Source organism: Triturus cristatus, chromosome 12 (genome assembly GCF_964204655.1).
Source record: "Triturus cristatus chromosome 12, aTriCri1.1, whole genome shotgun sequence".
NCBI classification, from domain to species: domain Eukaryota; kingdom Metazoa; phylum Chordata; class Amphibia; order Caudata; family Salamandridae; genus Triturus; species Triturus cristatus.
The window spans coordinates 8,146,390-8,159,649 of NC_140595.1; the positions used below are offsets into that span (position 1 = coordinate 8,146,390).

At 48.9% G+C, this 13,260-nt stretch overlaps 1 protein-coding gene across 3 annotated transcripts in view; it reads left to right on the plus strand.

Moving 5' to 3' along the window:
• The window catches only part of ABCA7 (ATP binding cassette subfamily A member 7), a 194,185-nt gene that overhangs the window by 144,032 nt on the left and 36,893 nt on the right, over positions 1-13,260 (plus strand). For 2 of the 3 annotated variants that reach the window (XM_085638576.1, XM_085638577.1), the window contains exons 37-41: positions 2,247-2,424; positions 6,466-6,581; positions 7,195-7,339; positions 8,064-8,187; positions 8,621-8,750. In XM_085638576.1, the coding sequence (XP_085494702.1) occupies positions 2,247-2,424; positions 6,466-6,581; positions 7,195-7,339; positions 8,064-8,187; positions 8,621-8,750 (693 nt within the window). The remainder of the gene's footprint in view (positions 1-2,246; positions 2,425-6,465; positions 6,582-7,194; positions 7,340-8,063; positions 8,188-8,620; positions 8,751-13,260) is intronic. The other variant, XR_014972219.1, reaches the window with a different exon arrangement.

The following is a 13,260-nucleotide window of genomic DNA, read 5'->3' on the forward strand; positions in this document are numbered from 1 at the left end:
TGTGCCCATCCATTGCCTATTGCAGTGCCAGGCTGTATATGCCAGTGACCAACTTGGAATGTGACATAACTGCTTTCTGTACCTGCACATCTCTCTCTCTCTTACACGCACACATTCTCACACACTCACAGACACTCCTACCTCTCCCTCTCTGTGCAGCACACTTCGCATCCACACAGCATGAAGCAAGTCCTGTCGAATAGCCCTGTCTAGTTATCTTCACTGAGTAGTCTTCTCACTCACATTTTAATGAAGATTCCTAGGTTAATGTTCAGCTCACATCTCCCCTTCACCATACTGTTCCCTTTTTGTTCTGTTTTTGTAAGACATGTTTTCCACCTGTGTCAGCCACACACACTCTTTCTTCGTCCTCTTCACCCTTCCCATCCATTCAACACTCTGTACTTGGCTTCCTGTCTCTCCATAATGGAACTGGCACCTTCCCTGTGAAGCAAACCTAGAAGCACACACTCTTCCCTGATGCTTCTATTACCAGTTTGTACCAACAAACAGAGCCATCAGTACGCCCTCCCCCAAAACTGTGGTAAATTACTGCAAAATCCTATTGGATCTACTTCTCTCACTTAAAATTAATTCCTGCTTAACCGCTCAAGCCACCGGTGGGGGCTTTTTCTTGATAATAGGCTAATTTAATGCACTATCTCTTAACACGCTAGACGCACACTCCGTGATGGTGTTTGTATATCCATGCTCTGTCCCAGCATCACCTCTAGTCTGTAAGAACTGGCATCCTTGTCAATCACTGCACGACTATCTGGGACGTAATAAACCCTCACTAGCCATTTTATGAACATCTTCCTCAACTCTCCTAACCTTATCTTCACAACTCTTGCCCCCAAACCCATCACCGTCTTCAATAGTTTCCATGCCCATCACCAGATTGTCAAAATTCCTCACAAATAATGTAGAACTTAGCCAACCCTAGAGAGTACCATTATTAATCCTTAATCATAGGTGCGAGTGCTTTCTTTATTTTGTGCACTAAGCTATCCTACATCCTCAAGCTTCATTCTCACATCCACAGTATTGAATATCTGCTCACTTAAGTTTACAGTTCTCTTCCTTTAATGTGAATCCCTACTTACATAGAACACACACCACCTTTCTTAGTTGCACTTCATGCTTTTACATGTATCTTCCTAACAATACATCACCCTGGAAATACTGCACCCGGCAGAGTACATCAAACAGTTCATACATCACAAGCCAAAATATTACTATGATTGTCACCATACCAAATAATTAATTGGAATGAACCACCCATAGGTAGGAAGGTGGTTGATTCCCAAGGATGAAGATGCAATCAGAAATGTAGATAAACTGAAGCTAAGTCGAGAAAGCACCAGTGCCTGTGCTAGAGTCTTCCCACTGCTTTGTCTTAACTCAACGCACATCCTTCCCCGCCACTTGGGTTCTTTGCCATACCAATTGCAGCTAACACATTTGTCATCTTTTCAGTTTTTCTGTCACTGCTTTAGTCATTGAAACTGGCACATTTGTTACTTTATGGAACAGTGTTACTACTGGCGAACATCACAGTAAAGATGTAGAGTATCTTTGGTTTGCTTGCAGATTGTTTCGCTAACTGGAACAACAACATAAGACAGGCCATGAAAAAGTTACGAGGCAGAACGGTACAGATTTTTTAATCCATACAGAGAGGACTTTCGTCCCAGCAACAAACCATGGTCTTTGTCTGACTAATATGTGTGCAGTTCCAAGCATCCTGTGTGAAGACTGATGACTGGTCCGTCCCTGCATGCAATCTAAATCATACATCTGTTGGCAGCCTGTGCACATATGTACACTGCGTGCAGTCTGAAGCATGGACTACATGAAGGCAGGCACATTCTTTGAAGAGGCCGAGGCATGCACTTTACATGTGTATAGATCAGTGAATGTTCAGTGTGTATCCTAAGAATGATCTATGTGCATGCGTAAGTGTCTCCATCGATGAATGTTGCCTATTGCACGCTCTGTACTTGTGTGTAGAAGTCACATGCACTGTGCAGTGCCAGAAGTTTCACACCTGTGTCTCTGCAGACACATCATTTCTAGCTTCACTCCTACAACTTCAGTGTCTTCTCATTCAACCTCTCGTCCTTCCTTTCCACCACACACACTCTGGGCCTCTGCAACCATTCTGACCCCCCATTCTGTCCAAAATATTTAGCTCTGTGCAGCCTCCACTGTTTGCTGAGATGTTTTTTCTCCTTGGCTCCCAGGTTGACCACATCAGTGGATGTCCTGATTTCCATATGTGTCATGTTTGCACTGTCCTTTGTGCCGGCGAGCTTCGTGCTGTTTCTGATTGAGGAGCGTGTCAGCAAAGCTAAGCACCTGCAGTTTGTCAGTGGAATGAAACCCCTTGTGTACTGGCTGGGAAACTTCTCCTGGGATATGGTAAGTCATTTATGATACACTTGGTAAAACCACCCCAGCGTGTGTTATGATTTGATAAGCACACTGCCATTTCAAACTTTTTCATCAGCCATTTACTCTAACAAGCATTAGCAAAGCCAATACACCTGGCTTTCATTTTGATGTCTGATTAATCTTTTAAATCTGACTGCAATCAGAAAGAAAACAAGAACAGTTGCTTTTTGTATGTAATGCATCTATGAATTTTATATCTGAAGATTAATTTTAAATTCAATCCAAGCAATCCATTTGAGGTGAAATAATACACCAAACAGCCAATAGCAAGAAGTGAGTGGGTCATTCTCCTCTGTATCCGAGCTAGAGCCCGATCAGTGTATGTTTTAAAGATATGGTTGTAGTAGATTCTTATACGATCTGCAGTTCCAAAAGGGGGACCCCCCCCTCCTCACAACTAATAGGATATCAACGGTCACCCATGTAATGTATGATCATACTTATTTCTTGGTAATGGGGTTGAGTGACCTCTGCCCGCCGTGAGCGCATGCCCACTGACACTGGGTCCTGCAGCACTAGGTTTTGTGCCTCACTTCCGACTACCTTCACAACCGGGAGAGCGTCCTCTCACTCAGGAGACCTTGAGAATCTCAAGGGCAGTCTTGTCTTGGTTCTGCGGTGACTGCTGAGGTGACAGTTTTCCTTTGTTTGTTTTCGACAAAGCAACTGCTGTATGAGAATGCACCGGACCGGAGGGCTTACGGAAGAAATCTTCTTAGCGGTTGTTTTGAACATATATTCTTCTTCCTCTAGTAACTGTGGTTGTGTCCAGTTCTTTAATTTTTCCCTACCAAAGATGGTGGCTGTTCCCTGATCGTATTTTAAGTCTTACCAATCCAAGACAGTTTACACTGACTCTTTCCTGTGACATCACTTCATGCTTACCATATATAAGGAAGACTGTACTGTTAATGGATGTATCACAACACACATGAAGTTTATTCTTCATGACGTTTATTGCCCCATGAGCAATTTATTTTGTCCCCACACTTTTCCTTCTCTAATTTTCCGTCAGTCTCATTTCCTAGACATGGTCAGCCTAGATCCACCCTACTCCGTTTTAGTTATTTTTGTGCCTCACCTCGTTTCCATCTTCAACAATCTGAAACCACCTTTAATTCCAAGGAGGGTTGTTTCATGCATTTTGCTTTTATTTCCTTTGGGACTGATTCTAGTAGAAACACCTTTTCGCACCCCATTTAGCCATTTTGATTCCCATTTGATGCCATTCTGGTTTTCCAGTTCTCTATGAATGTTATGTTTACAAATATTTTGATCCAATTTGTACTCACTTAATTAGGTCATATTCTCTAATAACCTCATTAAATAATGTGAGGTTGAAAAATAAACACAATGACCATATAGCATTTAAGTTGGGTTCATTCAGTTTGTCGGTGGATCTAAGAACATGTCGGCAACCTTAGACTAGTCCTCTCCCACAAATGCTAAAAAATCTCACAGTTGTCTAGTGATAGCAAACATGAGTTGAGGGTTTCAGTCGACTCTTGACCTGAATTGGTATTTAAAGCGCTCAAGAGATTATTGTCACAGCCTCCTCCCTCCCCATCGCCCTCCCTCATCATCGCCCCCCTTCATCATTGCCCCTCCCTCATCATCGCCCCCTCCCTCATCACCGCCGCTCCCTCCTCACCGCCCCTCCCTCCTCACCCCCTCCTCACCGCCCCTCCCTCCTCGCCCCCTCCTCACCGCCCCCTCCATCCTCACCCCCTCCCCATCGCCCCCTCCCTCCTCACCCCCCCTCCCCATTGCCCCCCCTCCTCATCGCCCCCTCCCTCCTCACCCCCCCTCCCTCCTCACCACCCCCTCCCTACTCACCCCCCTCATCATCGCCCCCTCCCTCCTCACCCCCCTCCCTCCCCATCGCCCCCTCCCTCATCACCCCCTCCCTCATCACCCCCTCCCTCCCCATCGCCCTCTCCCTCATCATCTCCCCCTCCCTTCTCACCACCCTCCTCATCGCCCCCTCCCTCCTCACCCCCCTCCTCACCGCCCCCTCCCTCCCCATCGCCCCCTCCCTCCCCATTGCCCCCTCCCTCATCATCGCCCCCTCCCTCCTCACCCCCCTCCTCACCGCCCCCTCCCTCCTCACCCCCCTCTCTCCCCATCGCCCCCTCCCTCCTCACCCTCCTCCCTCATCATCGCCCCCTCCCTCCTCGCCCCCCTCCTCACCACCCCCTCCCTCACCCATCATCGCCCCCTCATCATCGCCCCCTCCCTCATCACCCCCTCCTTACCGCCCCCTCCCTCCCCATCACCCCCTCCCTCCCCATCGCACCCTCCCTCCTCACCCCCCTCCCTATCGCCCCCTCCCTCCTCACCCCCTCCCTCATCATCGCCCCCTCCCTCCTCACCCCCTCCTCACCGCCCCCTACCTCCCCATTGCCCCTCCCTCCTCACCGCCACTCCCTCATCACCGCCCATCCCCACCGCCCCTCCCCTCCTCACCACCCCCTCCCTCCTCACCGCCCCACCCTTCTCACCGCCCCTTCCTCCTCACCGCTCCTCAGTCTTCACCGCCCCCTCCTTCCTCACCGCCCCTGTCTTCACCGCCCCTGTCTTCACCGCCCCTCCCTCCTCACCGCCCCTCCCCTCCTCACCGCCCCTCCCTCCTCACCGCCCCCTCCCTCCTCACCGCCCCCTCCCTCCTCACTGCCCCCTCCCTCCTCACCGCCCCCTCCCTCCTCACCGCCCCCTGCCTCCTCACCGCCCTCTCCCTCCACACCACCCCCTCCCTCCTCTTTGCCCCCTCCCTCTTCACCCTGATCCTACAAAGAGTCCCACAGTAGGATCAGATGCCTCTGAGAGAGCAGTGGCGGCCGTCCTCCTCCATGGACCACAAAGGATGGCATGGAGCCTGCAGTGTCCACTTGTCTCACATATTGTCTGGAAGTGAACTTCATTCTTCTGTCCTGGAAAGAGAACTGTTGGCTGTGAATACAGCACTAAGGAACCTTCTGAAACTCAAACGGACTAAAGAAACTTACAGTGTGCAAGTAACATCCGATGTAGTAATAGTCCTCAAGCTAGATGGACATTTTTCTGTTCACAAAATGCCGCTGCTGTCATCCTATTTCTGGCTCAAGCGTTTTTTTAATGTTTTTTTTTTCACAACACCTTTTACCAAAGGGTACTACAGCACTGTACAGAGAACTTTCATTATATATAATATACAATATGTTTACATAGACAAAAAAAGTATTCATCTAGAGTGTTCAACAAGCAGGGTCAGGAGGGCGAAACCAGGAAGGAAAAGCAGAGAAAGGTAAAGGACATTTGAGAGTGAGGAGAACATGGCGTCCTAGGCTTGCAAAGCAAGCAGACCAGGGTGACCCGGAGCAGTGCAGAAATGGGGGCTGTGTAGAGTGGACGAGAGTCTAAATTGTGTTGGCTCATGGAAAGAATTTGAGCTGCGCAGTACGTATTTTTCGTGGACGTACCACCTCCACCAGAGGTTATGTTTTGTCCCCACATTTTTCCTTCTTCAGCTTTCTTTCAGACTCATTTCCTGCATATTGTGAGCCTGGCGCAGTCCTACTCACAAACTGCTGACCCTAAAGAGCTGGAAGATTTTCTAATAAAGACTCCACTGACTTAACATAAGTTTTACTTCAGGCCGCTGCGTTATTTATTCCTAATGGGAAATTACAACGTGGCCTGGTGCAAGTCTCTGCTCTTTCTGGGCTTGGAGAATCCAGAACCACGCTGGATTAGGTTTTACGATCCCTTTGGTGGCCTAAACTATGTTCTGAATACAGATCTGCATTCTGTTTGCCCCGCTTGTATGTAGAATTAGTTCTTGCACTTTGAGGATTTTTGCACCCATATTTGTTTCCCCTGAACCATGGCACTCTATCTGAAGCTAGTCAAATATTGTAACTATTAAGGGAGCAACGAGTACTCTTATGCGCTGGAAGCGTGCTATTAAGGAAGCCACGAGTACTCTTATGCGCTGGAAGCGCGCTGACCTCTCCCCTTCTCTGGTTCTAGTGCAACTACCTGGTCCCTGCAGTGCTGGTCATTCTGATCTTCGTCTGCTTCCAGCAGGAGGCCTATGTGTCCCGCGACAACTTTCCGGCGCTCGTCCTGCTGCTGCTCTTCTATGGGTGAGTGACTGTGGAGAGACAGTGCTGGTCAGCCTTCTGCCTCTGACTGTAGACTGTGGACACTGTGTGGGATGTGAAGGATTCATTACTCTCCTTTTCCCAAGGGGTGGCATGATGCACACTTGTATCCTTCCTTTGACTCTCAGTCCCGGAGTGTTGTGTCTGTCACTGTTGCGGGTCACACTTCTTGTTCTCTCGCTTCATCTCAGTGGAATCGCCCCGACTGTGCGTTGGCTTTCATTCACTCCAATCTCACTTCTTACAGTCTCTCTCCTCCCAGTAGACTCTCTTTCTCAAGATGGCCTCCTTACTTCCTTTTTCACTGATCTGTCTCTTTCCCACTGGTCTCACTTCAATCTATCTCCCACTGGATTTCTGACTCCTCATGCTCTGTTTCTCTCTCAATCCCCCTTCTCTCTCAAGACAAGGTCCCCTCTTCACTCTCTCAGGGAAGTTAGGGTCACGCTCTATCTCTCTCCCCCTCGGGTTTCTGTCTCCATTGTGGTATCTCTTTACCTTTGATCACTGTCCCCCTTATGGTCTTTCTCTCTCCCTGTTGCCTCTGTCTCCTTCCTGTAGTTGGTCTCACAACTTTGGTGTCTCTCCCCTCCAGTTGGTCCATCACTCCTCTGATGTACCCTGCCTCCTTCCTTTTCCGAGTGCCCAGCACGGCCTACGTGGCTCTCACCTGCATTAACCTCTTCATCGGCATCAACGGCAGTGTCTCCACATTTGTGCTTGAGCTGTTCCCAGACCAGGTGAGTACACGGACAGAGGGGATAGAGATGAGTGGGTGGAGTCCCAGCTGAGAGGGAGTGTGGAGGGCGGGTCACACACTGCATGGTGGTGCAAGCAAAGCAAGACCTTGGACCATGTAGGTCTAGGTGGTCACTGAAGGGCTCACTGGCCAAGGGCCTTGGAGTTTCTGGCGTTTACGGGTGTTAAGCTGCCATTGCCATAGACCAAGGTGTCCTGGGGATTGTTGGGGTAATGAAGAAGGATGGTGTTGGGGGTGTGGTGAGGGGTTGTTGGAGTGAAGTTTGAATTTTGGTGTGGTAGCCTCATGGGAGTGTGTTGGTGGTTGATGTAGTTGAAGGGTGTTTGAAAGCTGAAACCAGTTCATCTTGAAGGAGCAGAGCTGTGCGAGTGAAGGGCAGCTTTGGCAATTGTAGGGTAGCTGTGGGAGTGAATGATGTTCGTTCGTGATTGTGAAACGATAGGGCGTGGTGGACGGAGTAGTGTTTCTGAGGGTAGTAATGTAGTTGTGGTTTTGGGAGTGGTAGCTTAGTTTGTGGAAAGTGTATCGTGATTGGGGAAGGGTCTTGCATTTGTGAGTTGGACAGTCTCACTGTGGACAGTTGTGTTTCTAAGAGTGGTAACGCAGGTGTGAGCACGGCTGTCCTGTGTGTGAGTCACCTCTGCAGGAGGCTGTGAGGATTGATGTGTGGGTGCTCTCTTCTCTTTTATTTTCTCCGGGAGCAGAAACTGAAGGACGTCAACACCATCCTAAAGAAGGTCTTCCTTGTGTTCCCACACTTTTGCCTGGGACGAGGCCTCATAGACATGGTGAAGAACCAGGCAATAGCAGATGCCTTCGAGCGATTCGGTGACTACCTCCCGTCCCTTCTTGTGCATCTTGAGAGCGATCTCTGCCCCCTTGTGGATCTTTTATCTTATTCCTCCTTAGCTTGCACCTTCTACCCGCCCTCTTCAGCCCTCTGATAACTTGCTCCCTTAACCCAAGTCTGGTCACCCATGCCTACTCGCCCTGCACCTCCTTCAGTCTTTCAGCTTTGTGCCTCCATGCCGCCTCTCAGCCTTCTCTTCTGCTTCCTTCAGCCTCACTCTGTACCCCCGTTATCCCTCCTCATCTGTGCCCTCTTTAGTCCACTTATCCATTGCACACTTCTTCCTTCTCAGCCTGTGCTTCATCCTGTCCAGCTACCACTATGTGCCACTCGTGCCCTTCATCCTCTGCCTCCTCCCAGCGTCACCCTTTTGTCACCTCTGCCCACTGAGCTGTACATTCTCTCCTGTAGGTGAGGTTCCCTCCGTGTCACCGCTGTCCTGGGATGTCGCTGGAAAGAACCTGTTTGCTATGGCTCTTGAGGGCGTCGTCTTTTTCCTGTTCACCCTCCTCCTGCAGTACAAGTTCTTTATCTCATTCAGGTGAGTGGGCGGAGGAGTCAGGATGCTCCGTGCATGGAGTGGTGCACTGATATTGGAATGATTATCTGTGCTATGGAGAGCTCCATTCTACATTCAGGTGTATGTCATTTGTGGACGCCCCATGGCCCAGTGTGTCTTTGCACCTAAACTAATCCCATTTTTCCAGCTGTCGCTCTTGATGGAAATCTGCTTCTCATGGACAGAGTTATTTCATGAGCGAAACCCTGGCACCTTTCTCTCTCTTTGTTGCTTTCACTGTTCCCAACTTCAGCTCGAGTTGCTTATGCAACAAATTTCCCACTTTTACCAATGTGTGCATTGCCTTTGGTCATTTGGAGCCTCAGTCCCACACAGCGTCTCGATCTCTTGTTTCGGGAACATTCCTTTGGTGCATGTCTCTGCTGTTTGTGCCCCAATGGACAATGTGCCATGGCAGCCTCCTGGTATGCAAACAAAGAAAAGACAGTCCTGTTCCACAACAAATGTGTGATTTCATCAGTAAGAAGAGGGGTCAAGGGGTGAGCGCAGTGATACTGGGCACGCTTTCTGACAATGAAGCGGTGAGCTGCTGCCCACTTCTTTTTTAAGGTATGAGCTCTTGTCTTGGTGATTGAAACAGCGAGTATTTACTGGGCAGTGTCTTCAGAGGGTGCTGTTATGTGCTACTGGCTTCACTGGTCCACGCAGACGGCACGACAACCCTTGGCTACAACAGGAATCAAGGAGGCCCCCTCTCCCCACACCTCTGCAGGCTGGTTGCAGCTCTGTGAAATGAGTGCTGCAGCCACGCAGATTCCTGCTGGTACCCCACATTGTGGGATTAGCAAAAACGAAGCTGACCGTCTGAGCAGACATCTCTGCTTGTCGCCCAAGTAGGAGATCCTCAATGTCCTAGGCCTGGGGTCTTCCTCCGGTAGACACCTTAACACCCACCTCAACTCCAAATGCAACAAGCACACCTTTGTAAGGGGCAGCGAGCCCGGGTCCACAAAGCGCTGCCTGGTGTTTGACTGTTTGCTGGCATGTCAAATGCTTCAGGAAATGAGAGAGTGAAGGCTGCTTGGTGACCTTGGCGGCTGTTCCTTCGCCGCTCCTGGTCTGATGCTCGTACATTCAGCACCTTATACAGAGGGATCACACAATGTCACTCCACTTGAACAATATGGCCGCACGAGTTTCATGTATTCCTTTCAATTTGTTAAAGCCATAACTGACTGCAGCTGTCATCTAATGCATGGCCTGAAACTGGTTTAATTGTTATTTTGGACAACTTTTGGAAACTGTAGATAGTCCAGCCGTCTTGGTTCTCTATGGCTCGTCTGTGCCCTTTGACTCCATGGACCTCCCTGTGCTTCATCGTGAGATCCTTTTGTCGTTTATAAATCTCAGAATATCACAATCTCTCCTCCGTGGAACGGCATCTTGAGACTCACTGAACAGACGAAGCTGTTAAAGCTGAAAATCATCCTACGATCAGAATCTAACAGTAAGAGGCAACATTTTCTGTGTTTTGATTTTTATTTATTTATCACAATGTCATCCATTTGGCTGAAAAGCCCCATTAAGTCCTTCCTAAAAGTGAGCAGTCGGGAGCTCGATTCATTGTCTTGGTGATAAAATAATAATTATAATAATCCACATTTATAAAGCGCGAACAATCACCCGTAAGGGTCTCTAGGCGCTGGGGGCCGTCGGGAAGATTAAGCAAGCTATTGCCCAGAGTCACATGGTGCTGGGCTAATCTGCCGCCGGCGCCGGGGATCGAACCGTGATCCCCAGATTCCGGAGTCAGTCGCCTTGGCCTCAGCGCCACACCTGAATGTGGTACCTGAAATCGAGCAAATCCACAGTCTAAAAGAAAAGATTAAGAGAAAGTTTATTCCAATATAAGGTCCGTGTGAACAATGAAATCCCGCCCCAGTTGATTGATGGTGGAGCGATTAATACACAAAACCGCCTGTACTTTCCAGGCCGGTGAGAGTTATCGCAGACGACTTCCTTTGCTTCTTCCACTGATAGGTGTCTGCTTATTCCAGCATGATGGGATCGGAGTACTCCTCAAAGACAGGAAGGAGATGAGATCTCGGAGTCAGTGGCCAGACGGGTTCTGCACTTGCAGGCGTTGGTCTGTGCACCTGCAGCTACAATTGTGGGCTGTTCGCAGCTACAGTTGTTGGCTGTTCGATGGAGCGGGTTGTGATCCGCCTTCCACTGCCAGAGTTGGGAACGGATGGAGTAGAGAATTTTTAACAGCCAGAGACATCTTAATATCTGGAGAGAGCTTGTAAACTGTATTGCCTGAGAGGGGTCTGGGCTAGGTGTGCACATTGTGGCGTTCCCCTTTGTCTAATTGCTGTAGTTGTTATTATTGAAACTTATAAGGTAGGGAGGATGCAGAGAGACGGATAAGCGGATTCAGAAAAGACAGGTTTTCAGGGCCTTGCGAAAGGCAAAAAGAGAGGGGCTCTTCTTCAGAGAATCTAGAAGAGTTCCATAGTTTTGGGCCTAGATAAGTAAAAGACCGCCCCTTCATACAAGACAAACAGAACCTAGGCACTGTAAACAAGGCCCGATGTGAGGATCTCGGGGAGGGAGAGGGATGATAAGGGAATACCAGATCCTGAATGTGGTTAGGTCCAGATCCAGCTTTCATCTTGAACATATAGCATAGCGCTTTGAATGTGATGCGATTCAGGATCGTAACTCAGTGCAGTTCATGAAGAAGATTCAAGACTGAGGCAGATTTGGGCAACCATTAGAGAAGCCTAGCAGAGGCATTCTGCACTAGCCGCAGCCGACAGATAGTAGCTTTGTTAGCTCGCACATACAACACATTTTCATAATCCAGTCTGGAGATAAGGGCCTGGATCAGCGTCCAGGAACGTGTGGGCAGCCAGAGGATCTTTTGTTAGCCTTTTTTTTTTTTACATAGTTTATTAATTTTTCAATTTTCAACCCATCAATTACAGCTTATTGCAGTTATACACAATAATGCATTACATTGAAATCACCGTACAGTGTACGTGCATCATCTTATACAGGAAGTGTATAATATATAAACACAACTATCCCATCCCATCCCTCCCTCCCTCCCCCAACTTCGTCTGGCACCGTCCACTCACAGCTCATTCGGCAAGGTGTTCCACTAGCTACTCCCGATTGCACATAAATGTTCAAGGTGTATGTATGCACTCATTTGAGCACTGCAAAGCAAGTGTCAGTCACCTTGGCCACTTGAGGCTTCATAGATAGTGTGTCATCCACGAGGAAGCTCAAGTTCTTTACCTTTGATGATGGCGTGGGCGAAGCACCTAGAGAAGCAGGCCAATGCTGTGGGCCCTGGAGAGCAGGGTTCTTGCCCAACATATGACCTCAGTTTTGTCCCCATTGAGCTTGAGCGAGCTGTTATTCATCCAAGAGGAGATGCACCTCAAGCCCAAACTGAGGTCGGAGGAACCATGATTATGAGCAGATGACAGAGTGAAGATGGTCTGGGTGTCATCAACATAGGAAAGAAGGGAGAAGCCACTACTGTCTTCCTCCCACGCCAGAGGGTGGATCGAGATGTTAAACAACAGCGGGCTCAGCACAGAGCCCTGCCGGACTCCAGAGGAAAGTGCTCGGGAGTGGGACCTGGCAGAGGAAGAAAAGACCAGTCTTTAAGAAAAGATCTGAACCACTCCAGAGCTGGGCCATCAAGGCTAAGTGGCATCAATCTTTCCACCAGACTGGAATGAGTCACCGTATCAAAGGCCACTCTAAGGTCAAATAAGATGAGCGCGGCTGTTTCTTCCTCAACCAATGCTCTGCCTTAGAAGCTCAGTTACCCTAGAAGTGTGGATTTGGTAGAATATGCAGCCCTAAAGCCAGAATGGGGGGCGGAGAAAGTTCTGAGCTTCCACAAAAGAGGTCAGCTGGCCATTAACATGTGTCTCCAGAATCTTGAGTAACAGGGAAATAGGCGGAAATTTGACAGATTGGTCGGGTCCGAATTTGCTTTTGGAAGGACCATGGCATGTTTCTACTTCTGACGGACAAGCCCTTCCAAAACTGAGGCATTAAGAAGATCCATAACATGGATAACAGGTCAGGATCCAGCTGGCTGGGCAGATGAGGTGGTAAAGGATCCAGCGGGAGCCAGACTTGATGGACTGAAGGATAGATTCGGAAGATGCAGTGTCCAAAGGGGACCATGTACTAAGCTTCGATAACCGGCTGACGGGTCCGAGAGCACTGAGTAGCCACAAGAGAAAGGCTCTGAATGTAACAACAGTCTCCTTTGATGGTGCTTCCGGTGTGCAGCCGGTGATCAGTGGAGAGTGAATAAGTTCCACTTACTGAGTAAAGAAGAGGGCGAGCTCCCCTCATTGAGTTTGAGAAAGGGCAGTAGGAGGAGGCAGATGGCAGGGGTCAGATCATTCTCCGACCACTTTAAAAAGCCTTTTTGAGCACTTTTGAGCGCTTACACTTTTACTTGAATAAAAAGCAGCGCAAGCAGAGTTACAGAGCC